Source organism: Ptychodera flava, chromosome 9 (assembly GCF_041260155.1).
Source record: "Ptychodera flava strain L36383 chromosome 9, AS_Pfla_20210202, whole genome shotgun sequence".
NCBI lineage: Eukaryota > Metazoa > Hemichordata > Enteropneusta > Ptychoderidae > Ptychodera > Ptychodera flava.
The window spans coordinates 26,860,268-26,877,676 of NC_091936.1; the positions used below are offsets into that span (position 1 = coordinate 26,860,268).

The 17,409-nt window shown below is 37.4% G+C and overlaps 1 protein-coding gene across 9 annotated transcripts in view; it reads left to right on the plus strand.

Moving 5' to 3' along the window:
* Nucleotides 1–3,655: 3,655 nt before the first annotated feature.
* Nucleotides 3,656–17,409, plus strand: part of LOC139140510 (tyrosine-protein phosphatase non-receptor type 4-like) — an 88,048-nt gene continuing 74,294 nt past the window's right edge. For 4 of the 9 annotated variants that reach the window (XM_070709820.1, XM_070709825.1, XM_070709830.1 and 1 more), the window contains exon 1: nt 3,674–3,830. Coding sequence is in view for 4 of the 9 variants with exons in the window: in XM_070709822.1 (XP_070565923.1) it covers nt 6,427–6,428 (2 nt within the window). In the remaining 5 variants the exon portion in view is untranslated. Of the gene's footprint in view, nt 3,831–6,346; nt 6,429–17,409 lie in introns of all 9 variants that reach the window. The other 5 variants (XM_070709822.1, XM_070709829.1, XM_070709831.1 and 2 more) reach the window with 3 other exon arrangements.

Here is a 17,409-nt window from a genome sequence, read left to right on the forward strand (position 1 = left end):
TACTACAGCATATACCAGGTCACATCAGTAACTTCGTAGCTCAATCGAGGATAAAAATATAATATTAAAAGTAAACATGAAAATTAAAAACGGCCTATGAATAAACCGAACGAAATTTCCAACTGGGTCATTCGATATAAATGCGGTCATTCACGTTTCAGCGTGACGAGCACATTTCGAACGCTCATCGAACACTCGTCAAACACTTGTCAGCTGCATTTATGGGCCAGTATAATCTACAACATGGTGGTAAAAGCCAACCTCTACACTGTTATCGATCTCAATATCTCTTCAAGTCGGTCGTTTGTGTGTCAATTAGGGCAGAGCGGCGTATGTTACATGTAATAGCCGACGGCGACGTACACATATGCTGAAGACATTTTTCACTACCTACTTTGTATTGCAAGGTATTGTTTGAAAATTGTTCGGTTTATAATTATTTAGGAAATGTAAGCAGTCATTTTTTCAGAATACTGTTCAAAATTTACACAACGCCATACAATGCATAATCTTTTATTTTCTGATTACTTTGTTTGTTTTCGACATGTACTTAAATTGGCTGAAACGCAAGGTGAGCTAATTGTATACAATGCAGCCCAATAGGTCTGAAGCTCCAAGGGACGTCGAAACTCTTGTTTTCCAGTCTTGATCATCATGCAAACAAAACAAGCTTTGACGATTCATTAGGTATTGCAATATAGCGTTCGCTCATAACCATAGCAACGCGCCACAGACAAAGATATCTCTCGGTTGATTTTATCGATAGCAAATCGCGTGAAAAGTTTATACACAAGATGGAGGACAGGTCGACAGCCATCCCAGAGGAATGTCCGATCCACTAATCGAATCGAGGAACGCGACATGAGGACCGATAGGTGGATAACACAAATGTGTGAAATGGCACTTGGTTGTGCGCAGGGGTGATATCGGTTGGCCTTCAAAGTTCTATGGGCTCATAGGGTTCAGTTTCCCCGCGACTCGACATTCCAAGAAATCGTGTGCTTATCGGAAAGGGACTTGCAAATTAAAGTCATACCGCACTTTCTTCTGCAAGTCTCTTGTCCTAAATCAATATTTGTTTTTAATGATGATATTGTTTATACTCTTTGATGACTATTTTTTTTACTTCACGTTTTAGTGCCCTCATATATACATATTTAATAACTCTTGGTTGGACCGCAGGCATTACAAAATTTTGTATGCAACGAAGGTACCCCAGGGGAGCCTTAAGTTGTATTCACAGTATTCAGCAAATTGAATATCGTTCCTGTATTTGTCGACGGGTACCTTTGACCGGTACTATCTGCAGTGGACTTGTAGAAATACAAGATTTTGGAATTTTCCCTCGTTTTGAGCGCGCGCTCTCTCTCTCTCTCTCTCTCTCTCTCTCTCTCTCTCTCTCTCTCTCTCTCTCAACCTCTTTTGGACATTTCATGAAGGAACGATGTCAAAAGTTTGCCCTTAATCAGTCCCATCACCTTCACCATCACCGCCACCACCACCACCACCACCACCACCACCATCATCATCATCATCATCATCACCACCACCACCACCACCACCACCACCATCATCATCATTATCATCGTCATCGTCATCATCATCATCAACATAATCATCAATAATCTGTATTACTAGTATCTCCTTCGATCGACCAGGAGCGATCGGTAGAAGTGGTCAGAAAAGTAACACACCCAAGTTCATCATTCTTTAACTTTCGCATTTAAATACATCTAGGCCCTCTAAACTGCCATGTCGCAAATTTGGAATCTGCAACCGAAACTAGGAGACAATCTGACAGATTTTTTCCCAGAATAAACACATTTTGAGCGGTGTAATTTGCCATTTCAATTGACTCAACTTGTTCAAGTCAGACATATTCAACACAATGCGGGAATACGAAAAATTTGCCTTGCTGGCTTGTCCGGAAGGATCAAATTTTACCCGTCATTCCGGCACGGTGAGCAGGTGGAAATCTTCCTAGTTTTTTGCTGACATCAAAGGCAGGGTATACAGATATAAAATGTCTAAAGTATTCACAAAAGTTTATATGTTGGCACTAGAGCTATATTTATTTCCGTGGAAAACATTTATGCCGGATGCTTCCATGTGTCAGTCATTTGAAAACGATGGACCCCACGAAGTTAAGCTGTCTTATATACCCTGGGAATGGCTTTACTTATCAACACATCAAGTATTTTCCCCTGGTAGGCAACTTTTCAAGTTACCTGCCCGGATGTTTGTTTGTGAGCTTCCACGAATTGCCACCACGGATAATGATACATGGACCGAAAAGCTGGCGGCAATGCAACAATGGATTGCCAGTAGTGGTGTCCTGGCCAAACGTTAGCCATAACAATCCATGCACATATACTTGCACTCAACATGTATAAGACGCTCATTGGAATAGAATAAATCGACGTCGACATCTAGGTGTATAACTCAAACATAGGTAAGGGACTGGTCAGTTTCTTTGGCGGGGGTGGTTTTACTTTAGTGAAGGGCATCACCATCATGCTTTTGAAATGCTCAATAGAGGGGGAGGGGGTAAATGTGTTTTTGAGATACAACATGGGCTCATACTTGCATAAAATATATACCAGCCACAAATTTCATCATTCAGTTGTACTTTTCGGCACGCCCTTCGGGCGCTTAACCCTTTCACCACCATGGTCTGGCCCAAACCTATTGTTATCAATGGTAAGTGTGGACCTGATTATAGGGAATTGGGGGTGAACAGGTTAATATATTAGACATATATTTTAGCATACCCTTCGGGCACGTAGATTTAATATTAAAGGCACATATACCTGAGATATCTGGATATTTGCAAATTGAAAGTCTATTTTGCAAAGTGAACTAATTATTATGACACCTGCAGTTCATATGAAAAGTAAATCAAATTCCTGACCCTTTTCTGTTCTCTCTATGATAACTCAGTATAAGAAAGCAACATGCACTGATATTTCACAATAAGCTTATATTTGATACAGCGACATATTTTAGAAAGAGAAAAATAGCAAGATATTTCTATTTCAAAACGTCGCCACCAAAATAAGTATTATTTATCAAATTTAAGTAATAGATTTCATTACTTTGTATTTAAAGTAATTTGTTATAAAATATATATATCTATATATATCTATCTATCTATCTATCTATCTATCTATCTATCTATCTATCTATCTATCTATCTATCTATCTATCTATCTATATATATATATATATATATATATATATATATATATATATATATATATATATATATATATATATATATATATATATATATGATTTATATTTGACCTTTGTTTTACCTTTGTCGCGCAGGGGGGGGGGCAGCCACTTCTTGATATCGGCAAATAATACGGTAATCCACCCTCAACCCAAACCCCCAGGTCGAAGAAACTGACCAGTCCCTAAACGTACGGTACAAATAGTAAAGTTGCGGGATATGTAATATTATACATCCCTCCCCTTCAAAGTGTTCCACAGTGATTTTTCCTCTTAGTGTAGCGTCCAACGGCATCCAGACAGATGACATGTCCTACGCGTCCTATTTACACAGCCCATCGATACCTCTGAGAAGCGTGCGCGGCCGGTGTTCAGCTGGTTCACGGAAAGCGATGAAGTCATCAGATCTCATCTTTTATGAAAGTCACGTGACTGCACTGTTTAGAAAGGTCGCCATATTGAGCTTGCCTGCCTGTCGTGTGTCGTGGACTTACAACCTCGTAAAACCGTCGAAGTTTCCATCGTTCCACAACGAACAGGAGCTGCTAGCATTGATGGGGACTTGACGTGGTCATTGGAAAGTGTCGACATATAGTGTGAGTAACCTATTAATTTATCTTTACCATGTTTAAGTTCGCCGATCGTCAGAGACCAGTCTGAGCTGTACGCTCGGTATGATACGCTGTGTTTCTCCGTATTAGTAGAACAGATACAACAGTATGACACCAGTAAGCTACCAATGTACTTACCCCATAGTTTGAGGCCTGTAATATTAACAGTCGCCACAGCGGGTGTCCTTTTATCAACCATATACGGTCGAATTTTCGGCAGATTTAATCAAATGAGAAATGTTTATGCATTATAAAGACCACATATTCCTTCTGATTACTTGACGTTCGTAAACAGCGAACGCTGAAAGCCTCCAGTACTAGTTTACTTTAGTGACAAGTGAAGTGCACCATGGCATTGGTAGTTTTTTTTTCCGACCGATATTGTTTCTTTTCTGCGACCGTTTGCATTATTACACGACTGGGGACAAATAAAGGACAAAATCCGACTGCATTCCCGGCCTATTTGCTCATCCATGGCTTTCTTGATCCCAAACGATCCCTCGAACATTTCATTGGCGTCGGTGGGCTGAACTCAGATTTCGTGAAACGGATACTTGTGTTTTGAAGCTACGTCGTTCGTTCGCTGTATCGCCTACATATGAGAACAGCTGCCAGTTACATGTTTATCTGCAAGCGGTCTGTTATGTTTTCTTTCTGGTGTCATCGCCAAAATGGAAACCTAGACCCAGAGAAGCTATAAAATGAATGAAGGTGTTGACAACTACGAGTGATGATAAAGTTTGTGGTTTTTACCAAGGTTTTCCAACTGTTTGCCTCATTGTCACAGCCCAGCTCTCTTCAATAATAGGGTATTTGTCACAAACAGGCATGGAAATAGGTTACTTTATTTGAGGTCATTGGTTGGAATTCACAGATTCCAGTAAATCCTTGTATGCTGCCGAAATTTTTGGCAGTTTGAATAATTCATTCCACTCTTCTGAAAGGATTCCATAGCCATGATGTTTTCAAAAAGTGAAAGTGATTGTTGACGCTGTCGTCATACAAACCCAATCCATCGGGGCGGTCTGTGGTATGATTTGATCATCAAAGTTTACGTGTGGTGGTTCGTAATATTTGCTCTTTCTGTAATCAGAACAGATTTCACTTCTTATTATTACCATTGATCAAATTCTTTGTTTAAATATTTATTCCCGGCACAAACCCTTTTTCTCTACTCTGGCAGACTATGGTAGCTGATGGCTGTAGGCATGCCATTTACATAATGTCAATAGCTAATGGCCTTGTAGACCGGTTCCACTGAAACCTACCCCAAATTGTTTGAAACAGAACCAAATTTGAAGTCCTATAGTCTGTTTGTATAGGCAACTGATCCATTGTTGACCTTCCGCAGCACTTGTTTGAACCTGTCTCTCCATTTCCATTTGTATGGATAAACATGGATCATTAATAAAAATAATAAAGATCAGGACCTTGCTTAAAAAGTGGGGCCTCGTATTACCATAGTTACCTGTACGAGTTGTTATCATGTGTGACTGTGGTGGTACTGTCATAATAGTTCTACCGTTACGAATGTGATCAATGGCTGTATCTTTCATTCTTCAGACCCATCTAAGTTGTGCTGGTACCCTTTCACCAGTAACTGTACATGCATAGCTGGGTCTTTGAGAGAGGCAGCCTGACTTCCAGTAAATCAGACTGACTGGGTACACTGTCATGTCAGCTCATCCTATGTGAACTGCACCACCTTTAGTTGGGGCCTGATGGTGCTGAAGTGTTGCACATTGTTAAATGACTGATGCTAAAATTATAATGGGCCAGAGCTTGAATTTTCTTGGATTTGCTGCATTTTCAGCGCTTTTTACGCCTGGAATTTCCTATCACAGCAAGACCCACCAGCATGTGACGAGTCAACCCAATGTGTGCATATACTGATACATGAACAATAAATTAAATATCTCTGTGGTCACAAGTTGTCATTTTAAATATGGTAGAGATTACGTTTTAAAACAGATTCATGAATCTGGATATCACATGCTATTTCCCCTGGCCAGTTTTAAGGGATTGCCCCAGTTCAACTGTTGTTGCCATGGTAACAGGCTTTGCATCACGCGTGAATAGCTTTGCAACTGAGTCAATCGATATATCATTTATTTTCAAACATTCTCATGATCTGATATACAGAGAACACAAATATAAAACTCGTATATGGTATGGTATGAAACTCGTATATGGTATGGCAAAGTGTGCAGACCTGGTCATTACCCAATTTTGTTAATTTTCAATGGCATGCAAAGCCTGCCATAACATATCCTTGTGTATCATTTATCAAGCTGGTCACTGTTACACTTTGTTTAACTCATGATTTCTGTGAATTTTGTTGAAACGCTGTCTATGCATGATGTATGTATGCTGCAAGCACAGTGTGCTAACGTAAGTTCACTCGTTTACCTCCAGGGTTCAATGAGAGAATTGTGATTGGTGATAATTTTCATTGTTCAAAAAGGGATTTTGAAGGGAAAAAATATTGATTTATATTGCAGAAGCTTGTAAAAGTCCTAGGGGCAATTACATGTTCCAGTTTACGGACCAGTAATGCAAGTTGTTTGAGTCCATTGTGATCATGTGAGTATTGCATCAAGTTTGTAGTTTTGTATCATGGCAAGTCATTCTGTAGAAATCACACGCAGCACTGTAATATGTGTACAGTTATAAGAATAAGTTTTCCTTATATGGCAAATTGATAGTCTAGTACCCTCGGTTCATTCCTTTTGAAGCTTGGATTTTTTTCCCCCTGTCTAATATCAACCGTGGTAATGCTATACTCTTAAGGGGGATTTCCCCTCAGCGATGAAACGTACAGTGGTAATGTCTCAGTCTCATGTGCGTGTTGCTCAGCATTCAATTGTAGAAAGTTGAGTCACAAAGTATTGACTCAAACACACCGCCTTTGCCGGAGATGCCCAGTGTATGTTTCATCTCGGTGATTGATATATCCGACGTGAGAGCTTTAAATTCTCATATTTTGAAGTCACAGACGTGAAATATGTGTTCCGTCATACTGTTAGTCAGATGCATACATTGTTGTATCCTAAAATAGTTCATTACAATAGCAGAAATTCCTGTTTCCACTTTCCTGGAGAATATGTAATATATTTTACATTTTGTATCAAAATATTTTCATATCTATGTTCAAAAATCAATGAGATAACATCAGTGCATTAGAGTATTTGCAGGCCGGTTGCACTAGTAAATGTGTGATGGATTGTTTACATACGAATTGACAGTGTCAACATTGTTCTGAATGACTTGACCCTAAGTTGTTGACATTATGGCGACTTTTGACCCGATTTCCTTTGAAATTTTATAACTGACCCATTCAGTCAGCAGCATAGGGCCTGAAAAACCCTGAATTCTAACAATATATCTTTTTATCTAAATATGGTACATAGATAAAACCTAATAAATATATGTTAATGCTGGAATATTCCTCTGTGAAAAAAGTAGACAGGTCACTCCTTGATTCATCCAGGGTTCCTAACTAAAGACTGTGATTTATCCAAGGTGTTCTGTGTGAATACCACAAGTGCTTAACATCAACTGTCTCTCATGAGAGTCCCCCAGTAAGTCTTGTCACAAGTAACATCGTTTACAACTTTTTGTCCGACTGTAAGATTCAAAGTGCACGGGTTTTGGTCAGAGGATACCAGATTTGAGTTTATTATTGATTTTCAGTACCATATCTAGTGTTACACTTTTCACCATGGCAGCTGTGAGAGATAAATTACAATGTCACACTGAACTCATGTTTGCCTTGATGATCAATAAAAATTTTGAATACAAGGCTGCTCGACTGTGTGATCGAGGTGCACTTGTACTATTAATAAATTGTTCCACACAGAAAAATCAGTAACGTCGTGAGCAAAAGGCTAGTTCAATGATTAGTCAAAATAGCCGAGTCAGTCTTTTCTGTCAACTTTATTATAAATATTGATTTTTTTGCTACCAGGCAGATTTTGTTTGGAATATTGTTAAAACAGAAATTTACCACACAAATGTTTATTTGAGTAGACTTTGGATGTATTGTATATGGCTCATCATTTTGAAACATGTCGTACAGTGTAGGTGTGACTTCAGAGAATTAAGTTGGCTACACTTGTCAGAAAATAAGACCAGAATTTACGGTTGCTTCCTGAAGTAACACAAGAGTGTGACTGTTGGCCTTGAAAACCTAACACAATGTGTGCAATATGAAGTGTTATCATTGAACTATGAATTACTACAAACTCAGATGTCTGTAATGACATTGGACGTTTACACAGAAAGCTTGTCTCAACAAGATGAATGCTTACAAAATGGAACACTTCGCATTTTGACGTGATTTCTGGAGAAGAACAATAAACAGAATGGAAAATTCATGGAAAGTTACAGTCAATTCATTAAGATTTCACATCAATGTTATAACACCAATTCAAGTTTGTATATGCAGCCAAGTGTTTATAAAAGACTCCTCCCCACACCTTGAAATACCAATCTCTAGGAGGACACAGGATTCATTTGTTGGTACAAATAATTTTAAGTGGTATTAAATATTTTAATCAAACTCAGTGTTCTCCCTAGAAATTTCTGAAACAGGATCGGCTAATTTGCATAACAATTACTATGTAAATTTTATGTTAATTATGCAATACAAACGTCACTTCATAGCATCAGAAAAAATCCCACAATAAAAGGATAAAGTAAGATCTTTCATGCAGTACGTAACCATGAAAATAGACTACAAATCTTGAGTTTCAAGTACAATATATTACATATTGTATTACATCCATATTTTCATTCAAAGTCTTCCAATTCTCTCTAGAATAACTTTCAAAATCAGACGTTTTATGTGATCCTCTGTTACTACCGGTACATGTTTGTCTGTAGCCAGATTGCTATTTTTAAACCATGGACGTCTTTTTTAAACGTCCATGGCAAAACAGTCACACGGACAAGTTCATACGGGACTGAATATTGCACTTACAATTCGGAGTCAGAGGAGCATGCCTGCAGAGAAATATGTTGACTTTAAAACTCAATTCATAATAAAGAGAAGCCCTAAAATATTGATACCAGGTATTTTCAAGAACAAGATTTGAAATTGCATCGACTTCTACTTCGACAAACGTACGAAACTTTGACAACTGCGTAGCGTCGGCCGCGGCCGTGCATTGTGTGGAGGACGCTTGAACACACGTGACCTTTGAACCTATTCTGTATACCCTAACCGTACGTACATAGCTGCTGTATTCAGATGATCACACGAATGATTATTTTAGCTCATGTAGTTCCTTTTTCTTTCATTTCATGGTGCCTTGAATATTGTAAAACGGGTCATGGGTTTTGAAACTGGATCAAGTGCAATTGTTTCATAAAGTCAATCGAACAAATCCATGCAAGTTACGAATGCGTGACACGAGGTGACACACATGGCTTCAACGTCATGTTGACGTACACAGATCTCGAAATGGCTAACTCGAACACGCAACGATCTGAACACGCAGCAATACCATACATTTTTGCATCTGATTTTTGTCTCAATCAATCGTACAATTTCAGCCACTTCTGATCGAAATCACTTTTCCTGACCTTAGGATTCTTACCAGTGCGAGACATTGGTGGCAACGGCAGTTCAACCAGTTGCCTATATAGCATCGAACTACCTCCATGCTTTGACTGAGTGCCCGCTGGCAAACACGGTACACCGAGCTTTTCGTTGAGTATACTCCATGTCCGTTGTATAAAATGGCCGTTATCTGTACGATCGGCAGCGTAACACATTTCATGCTTTTTGAATTTAAGTTTCATCCGTCTTAGCCGATGTTCATTTGCAATACGGCCGGCCTATTATTCTCCTCACAGACAAGCGGACAAGCGCGACTTTGGGTGCTTTGCACCCGATAACCCTGCCTCATTGTGTGTAAAACACCTAAAGCATCGACATGAAAGGAGAACAGTCTAACCATTTCACACATTTTGGCGATGGAATAAACCTTTTAATCATCGGGCACGTCGTGTTATCGCCACATTAGAACCGTTTCACACTTGATACGCTCGCTGAAATAAAAGTGACAAAATCGCCGCCGAGAAACAATAGGTCTTCAGCCACTCAGAATCAGCGGACATGAAACAGGGTCGGCATGAAAAATAAAGGATCGGGCGAAAAAATAAAGGATCGGGCGAAAAAAATAAAGGATCGGGGCCGATCCTGTTAAACGGCCTGGGGAGAACACTGAAACTTAAGCTGTCCCTGGTATGTTGTAGCACCACTTGAAGATGAGGAGATTAGATAGTCTTGTTAAATTTTGTGAGATTTGTGCAGACTGTCCTTCATTTGATAAATTTGCTAATCAAACATCTATAAAAAGGGTGGAGAAACATTCTAAAACCTCCACATTTAGACCACACATACATTGAGTTACGGGGACAGGTTGGGTCAAAGGTCATCCATCTCATTCAATAATGATATTTGCCATATTTGATGCAGCTATTTTAATATGTCGCTGTCAATAATGGAATAACCTTCTCCATTTTGGAGGTCAAAGTTAACACACGCCTGTCCACCACCATTACTTGTGGTACTATCCTGTTGTATTCAATGAGATGGTTTGATCTACATTGTCTCTACTTCAGAATTGGATTGCAGGGTTTACTAAACACTACCCGTAAATAAATAAGACTAATTTCAAATAAAAGAACCTCAGCTGGAATGGTAGCGGGACATACTGATGGATTTCAGGGCTCAACATGTGATTATTTCCAAGGCAAAATAACTGTAAATGTTGATGATAATTTCTAGAAAGCGTGGACATTTTCTTCTCCCCAACCCCGTAAAGCTTATGGAAAGATAAATTATTAATAGCATTGTAAACAAAGCACAATGTAAACGCAATATGCAATGTTATTGTTGATAAATTAATATTTGGTTCAGATTAAAATTCAGTTATCAACAATATCATAGAGCATTACACACATGGGTTGTGTGGACAAATTTAACACAACATTTTGACATGAAATTTGGAAGAAGAATGCCAGAGTTTATTTCGTGAACAGGAAAAAAGATGGACATTATTTCAGTGGTTATATGTACTGGTAATATTAGTGTATATTGATTCCCCAGTGAGGACAACATCAGAAATGTGATGGTTATGAAGGAATTATAGGTTAAAAAATAGATGTGAATACTTTCTTTTTTAATCAATGCCCAACTCATTTAAGCCTACAAAATTTTTTGTACGAGCCTTTTGCTTCAAGTGACAAATATTGACCCCTGTACAAGGAAATGGGAACTTAAATTCAAAGAATTTTATCTTTTATTTTCAATCGGACAGAAACATTGTTTCCCTAGTATAAGGCTAGCAGTGACATTGAAATTTGTTTTCAGTAAGCTGTTTCAGTTGCAGGAGAGTGCAAGACAATTTAACTGCCTAGTAGATTTGTCAAGTCTGGAATTAAGAGTACAATATGTTGCTGTGTAATCAAGTCATTAGTGGCAGTGACTGCAAATTGAATTCCTTCTGCTGCGATTTACTCTCTGTCAATTTAATTTATAGACATGATACACTTTCTGCATGAGTGAGATGATACTGTATAATACTGCCATACATGGCCAGGGGGTATATTTCCTTAATTATTAAAAAGGTATGGTGGTAAAATATATATCAGTCATTTATCAAAAGGTAAATGAAAGCAGTTTCTTATTCTTGTCTAAATCCAGCTTCCACTGTGTGATGAATATGAATATTGCATAACCCCTGAAAATGTTATTAATAAGTGGTTTGTGATAATAATGATAATAATAAATCACAGAAACATCTTTGGAAAATGTTAACGCAGACCACATTCTGCTCTTGTATATCACCTTTTATATAATTGATGAAAAATAGCCTGCTAAAGAGTGTTTAGCCGTCTTAGTTTCTTTTGATACTGTCGCTAAAAATGACATTAATATCCTTTGACTATGTATTCTATTCAGTCTAATTTCTTCACCGTCATTTGAAAATGAAAATTGTGAGAAATTCTGAGCCTGTAACGCACAAACGCAAACTTTTGTATCTTGTGTTGTACATCAATCATGTGTTCACACATGCCTTAAAAGGCTACATTCAAATTTCTTGTATTTTTGAGACGTCTTTGTAGCAAAATGTCAAACAGCTGTTGTATAGTGTAGATAACTGTTTCACTATATATGTTCAAACTTTTATAAAAATCGTTGTTCTGTGACATAATTCAAACTGTTCAGTATTATATATGTATTTGAAACAGAAGTGGGTCATAAAATGTTATCGCTCGATTTATTGAGCAGTACCGGTAATATGGAGTTTATGTTGCAGTTGTCAGGGAGTCATCGCCAGCCATCTGTTCATAACTTCATAATTGTTTTTGTAATACCTAAGGCATATATAATATGGGTAGTTGTCATTGAAGTGACAGGAACAAGAGCCTCCTGTTTCCATAGCAACATGTATGTACTTTCTCTGAAGCTTTGAAACAACTGTGCTTTATCCTGAGAAACATAGGTGTGCCAGTAAAGTGTAAAAAAGCTTATCACAATTTACACATTGGAATACAATGTTGACAGGAGTTACGGCAGAGATTTGTCTGTATTGCAGTATTGGGACAGTTTACTGTAAATGTATTATTGATTTTATCAATTATATATATATATATATATATATATATATTATATATATATTATATATATATATATATATATATATATATATATATATATATATATATATATATATATCCTACATAGTTCGGAAATCTTCATGGTGTTTACTGTAATTGTATTATTGATTTTATCAATTTTATATATATATATATATATATATATATCCTACATAGTTCGGAAATCTTCATGGTGTAAAACAGTGCTCAATACCTGTATGGCAGAGCGATTTACAGTAATGTGGTATTTACGTGTTTAATGTATGTATTTACGTAGGTAAGTACGTACATATGTAGGTATGTATGTACGTAAGTATGTATGTATGTATGTATGTATGTATAACAAATTACTTGAAGTACAAAGTAATAATATTTGTGACTTAAGTTTCATGCATATGGCAATTATCAGACCACTTTTACCCCCAGGACGCTCGACTTTTATAGGGTAGGGACGTACTATTGTTCTGTAGTTTTAGGTGTCATGAAATTCGATAAATAATATTTGTTTTGATGACTACGCTTTGAGACCAACTCAGATCGTTTGTTTAACAGTGTAGATTTTTCAGCATTGATAATGTGTAGCATTTCTGATTACATCGCTTGCTGATGTTAGAGCAACTCGATATAGATATATACGTGATTTTCCATCTCATTAAACAATACATATAACTGTCATATGATATTATAATATCATTAAACTAGCTCTCCATTGCTTCCCTCTTGGTGTATGGCTTCATATGTTCCCTGCATTATCCTTACATCTTCAATTTCTAGTCACTTCCTGCGATAAACTCAATGAGTGTTGGATTTCAAAACACTGGGAAGTGGGCTGTGGTACATTTATGTTGCATACACAGTCAATACCGTACCATGATGTGTGATTTTGGTCAGATGTCAAGTTTGTAAAGATACGGGATGTGTCTTTTGCATAAAACAAAATAATAGAGATTCAAAATGCTGGCAATTATTGAGTCATTCATTCTGAAGGCACGATATGGGTATGTGTGTATGACATTATATAATATCATTATTACTTTATGCTTGAAGTAGTCGTCTAATAATGTGCAATGACAGCCATTGTTTTCTGAAGATATCTATCCATATATCTTCAAACGTACATATACTGTGTACATGTATATATTTTTATTTATTTCTTTGCTTAAATTCATTTATATTACTTTCTGCAAGTACATGCAATATTCTCCACAGCTTGGAGAAAAAAAAAAAAGAGTAGTGGCAATTTACATAACAATACATATTTTGCATATTCTTTTGTTGTGAATGTATTCTTCTCTACTGTTTTTAAAAAATGAATAGATTGCTCCACAAACAGAGGCCCACATCTCAAAATCACCATGTGGAGAAGAACCCTTACATGTACATGTAGTACTCTCTTAAAATCTAGTCCATGTGAAAATAGGACCAGTCAACGGAGGTTAAAATGAAATTATAAGCGAAACTTTGACTTCCAATCCATGTTATTACCAGTAGGGTTATCCAAATCTATATCTTCTCAGACATGTATCATACGCAAGCAATTATCCAGACATCTGTGTAAGCATTAGTGTCTGATATGGAGCACACTGTGGTCAATTTTATGAATTCTCCAAAGGGACTGAATTACACAATCACGCATTGCAGGTCAAGCCCCCCTGCCAACCAGGGCACTTCCTGCCATGGGTTTGGCTGGCCAGCCGTACTGACATGATAATGTTATGCACAGGTGAATATAGTTAGAAATGGAGGGTAAAATGAATGAAGAAGCTGTGTTCAAATTAAACATCTAAGGGATGGACCATTTAATATTTAGGGGAGGGGCTTCAAAGATTTACTCTGGAACATTTTTATTCTCCCTGCTTCACCTCGAATTATTTTTTTCAACTGTGTGAATTTTATTATCTCTTTTTTTCACTTCCCCTCTTAGCAGAATCTTTTCTTATGTGCGTATTAAAATGGAGCTATTTGGTGGCAATTTTTAGTATTTGTAACAGTTTTTTACAAAGTCTCAAAATATAGTAGACAATTGATTTCCCACTATTACCTTGTCAACAGAGATAAGTGAATATTGCAATAGGAAACATTCCAATTTTCTCACTACTTAATGCAAAGAAATGCAAATTAATGCCAAGAAATTAAAATGCAGCTTCTGCATAAGCTACAGAAATGCTTGGGATTTCTAATGTTTCAAAAGTTAATGCGATACATTGGTTCAAACTCAGGGTATGGCTATTCATTTTCGAATGCAGCTTGATGAATTCTGTAACATAATTTGAAAGACAAAATAATCATGAATTAATATGTAGGTCTATTTTACGGCAAATTCTTGCGTCTTTGCCCTCCCTGTATCACATTGCTTTGCAAATGTGCTTAAAGTTGTTAGAAATTGAAAAAGAGTAGTTCTTGAAACGTTCACCATTTGGGTCCGTGTAGGAACCACTTACATACAACAAATACTTTAGGTGACAAGTCATGATAAACCTGGAAAACAACAATGGAAGCATGATATCCGGTGGAGGCTATGTGGACAAGCTGAATTTAGCATTCAAGATGTTTTCAGGTGTAGGGATAAGAAACTGTAGCAGAAGCACACAAAATAAGCAATGCTACGTAATGTTTCAAATTGAAACACTGGGTATATGTAAAACAACAGTACATGTAAAAGTGTGAGTTAAAATATCAGGGCATTAATGAAATGAAATGTAATGAATTCAGATGTCACGAAAATGTTGTGACTAAAGAGTGTGCTGAATATGAAAGATGTTATGAAAATAAGGTACCCGAAGGGTGCGCATACATTGAAAGACATTATAAAAATGGTGTGCCAGAAGAGCACTCTGAAAGTTAAGACACTGTAAAATGGGGCACCTGGACTGGAGGGCATGTCAAAAATTTCAAGCAAAGACCTAGTAAAGGAACTGTCCTTGCATAATTTTTACTTCATATCCACTGACAATCTTTTTTGTATTTTTTCTGCCATCCTTGGCTGGATTTTTATTTATTTCAAAGTTTATTTTTCCTCCAAATCTTCCAAGCTCGCCCACCTCCCCCACCCCAGGATATCAAATGGTCCACTCCCCTGAATATTCTTTTTGAGTTTGACAGCATGCCATATACAGCTTTTACATGTGTGTCCATACACTGAATGTGTGTTCAAATCCACGAGTCCTGTCCATTTCAACTTGTATTACTCCCTTTCTGATGAAAGTAAATTTTTGGACAATCTAACAGGACTGTAGATGCCTTTTGAATCTTGAGATGCAAACTTTGAAAGTTAGCAAGACATTTCTGTGGTCTTTCTCAGTGGCCAGGTCAGTCTTGAAGTTAAGTTAAGGTTCTAAAAAAGCCAACAATTAGAACTGAGTTGGGTAATTTATGGGAGGGCTATTTTGCGGAATGCTTAGAAGTAGAGAATGAGAAAAACGTCAGTCATCTGTGTACTGGGTCCTCCATTCTGTTGACCTATATTGGCACTTTCAGAATCAAAACAGGAACGCAAATGGCATCTGAAATGAGATATGACCCAGCGTGAATGGACAAGGGTCAGGTAAGGTGACAGAGTGATACAAGGACAAGACAGCAACTCTCTGAAAGGACATTGATGAAAGGTATTCCATTCAGAATTCGTCTTTCCAGATCTCAACATGTTGCATATGAGAGTGAAAATTGGGGAGCGTATTCACACTGGTCCGTTTGTTTGCTTCTGTGAGAAGACCATACTGTGCGTGTAATTACAAAGGTAAAGATACATTCAGAATCGTAGCAAGCACGTTCCTGTGCAAATCTAATATCATTAATATTTGATAGAAATCACATGGCAACTTTGAAATATCTTCATGTCCTCGGCTGTCAGGCTTTCCAACTGCAACACTGTCGGAATGAGAGTTTATTGCAAGTAGAATTCAAAGTTTTCCTGTGGGATTTGACGTGTTGAAATGTCACATACTCTGAGCATTGCGACAGTTGTTTTTGAAGTAATTGAAAGAGTGGGTGGGTGACCTATTTGCAGTCAAAACTACCCCATTAAAGTTTTTCAAGATCTGTCTCAAATGCCATTTGTTATTTGGCATTCTTTATGAAAAAGTATTTTTCTAGGTCCAGCATTGAATAAATTTTGTCTTGAGTGGAATTTGCATCAAAATCAAAGATCAGTGTCAGGTATCATCTCTTGCCCAGAATAGACATGTACCACGTGTTCATGAGTCTAATCAGGGCTGGACATCTTGAAGGAATATATTAGTCAATCACTTTTTCTGGGAGGGGAGAGAAATTCAGTGGAAGGCTTTTTATTGTAGCGTTTCTGATAGTTTTCACAGAAAGGAATGATTCCTATTTCAATATATTTGTGACTGCTTAAACATGATCTGGTTCTAGGAAACAGCCCTACAAACCATTTTAGTATCTCTGTCTGTGTCCATTGACTCAGTAGTTACACTATAAATGCTCCTATTACTTGACTTGACGCGGTCTCATCTCTGTATGGACATGCCTGGACCAGCCTAGAAGGAAATGGGGTGAAAGAGTTGAATTTTCCCATATATGGTATGGTTAGTTATGTACTCTTGTATAATCTCTTACTGGTAGAAGGGGAAATGTCATACAAGGATAATATAAAGCTTGCAGAAAAAAAAAAATTATATTGCAACTTGTGAGGTAGTTTCTCGGTGTTACTGTGCTGCCAGTAATAAGAGTATTTGCCTGTTTGGATTTTAGTATATCTGGACTCTGAGAGATTGATTTCTAGAATGGCTGGTGGCACTGTATGGGCATTGTATGATATTAGATGGCTTTGATAAATTTCCTTTGCAGGTCATTCAACTGTTGCAAAGCAGCCTAGTTTATCATATAGGAGAGCAGTCTACTTACAATAACCTGGCACCTCTGTCCAGATTTGGGT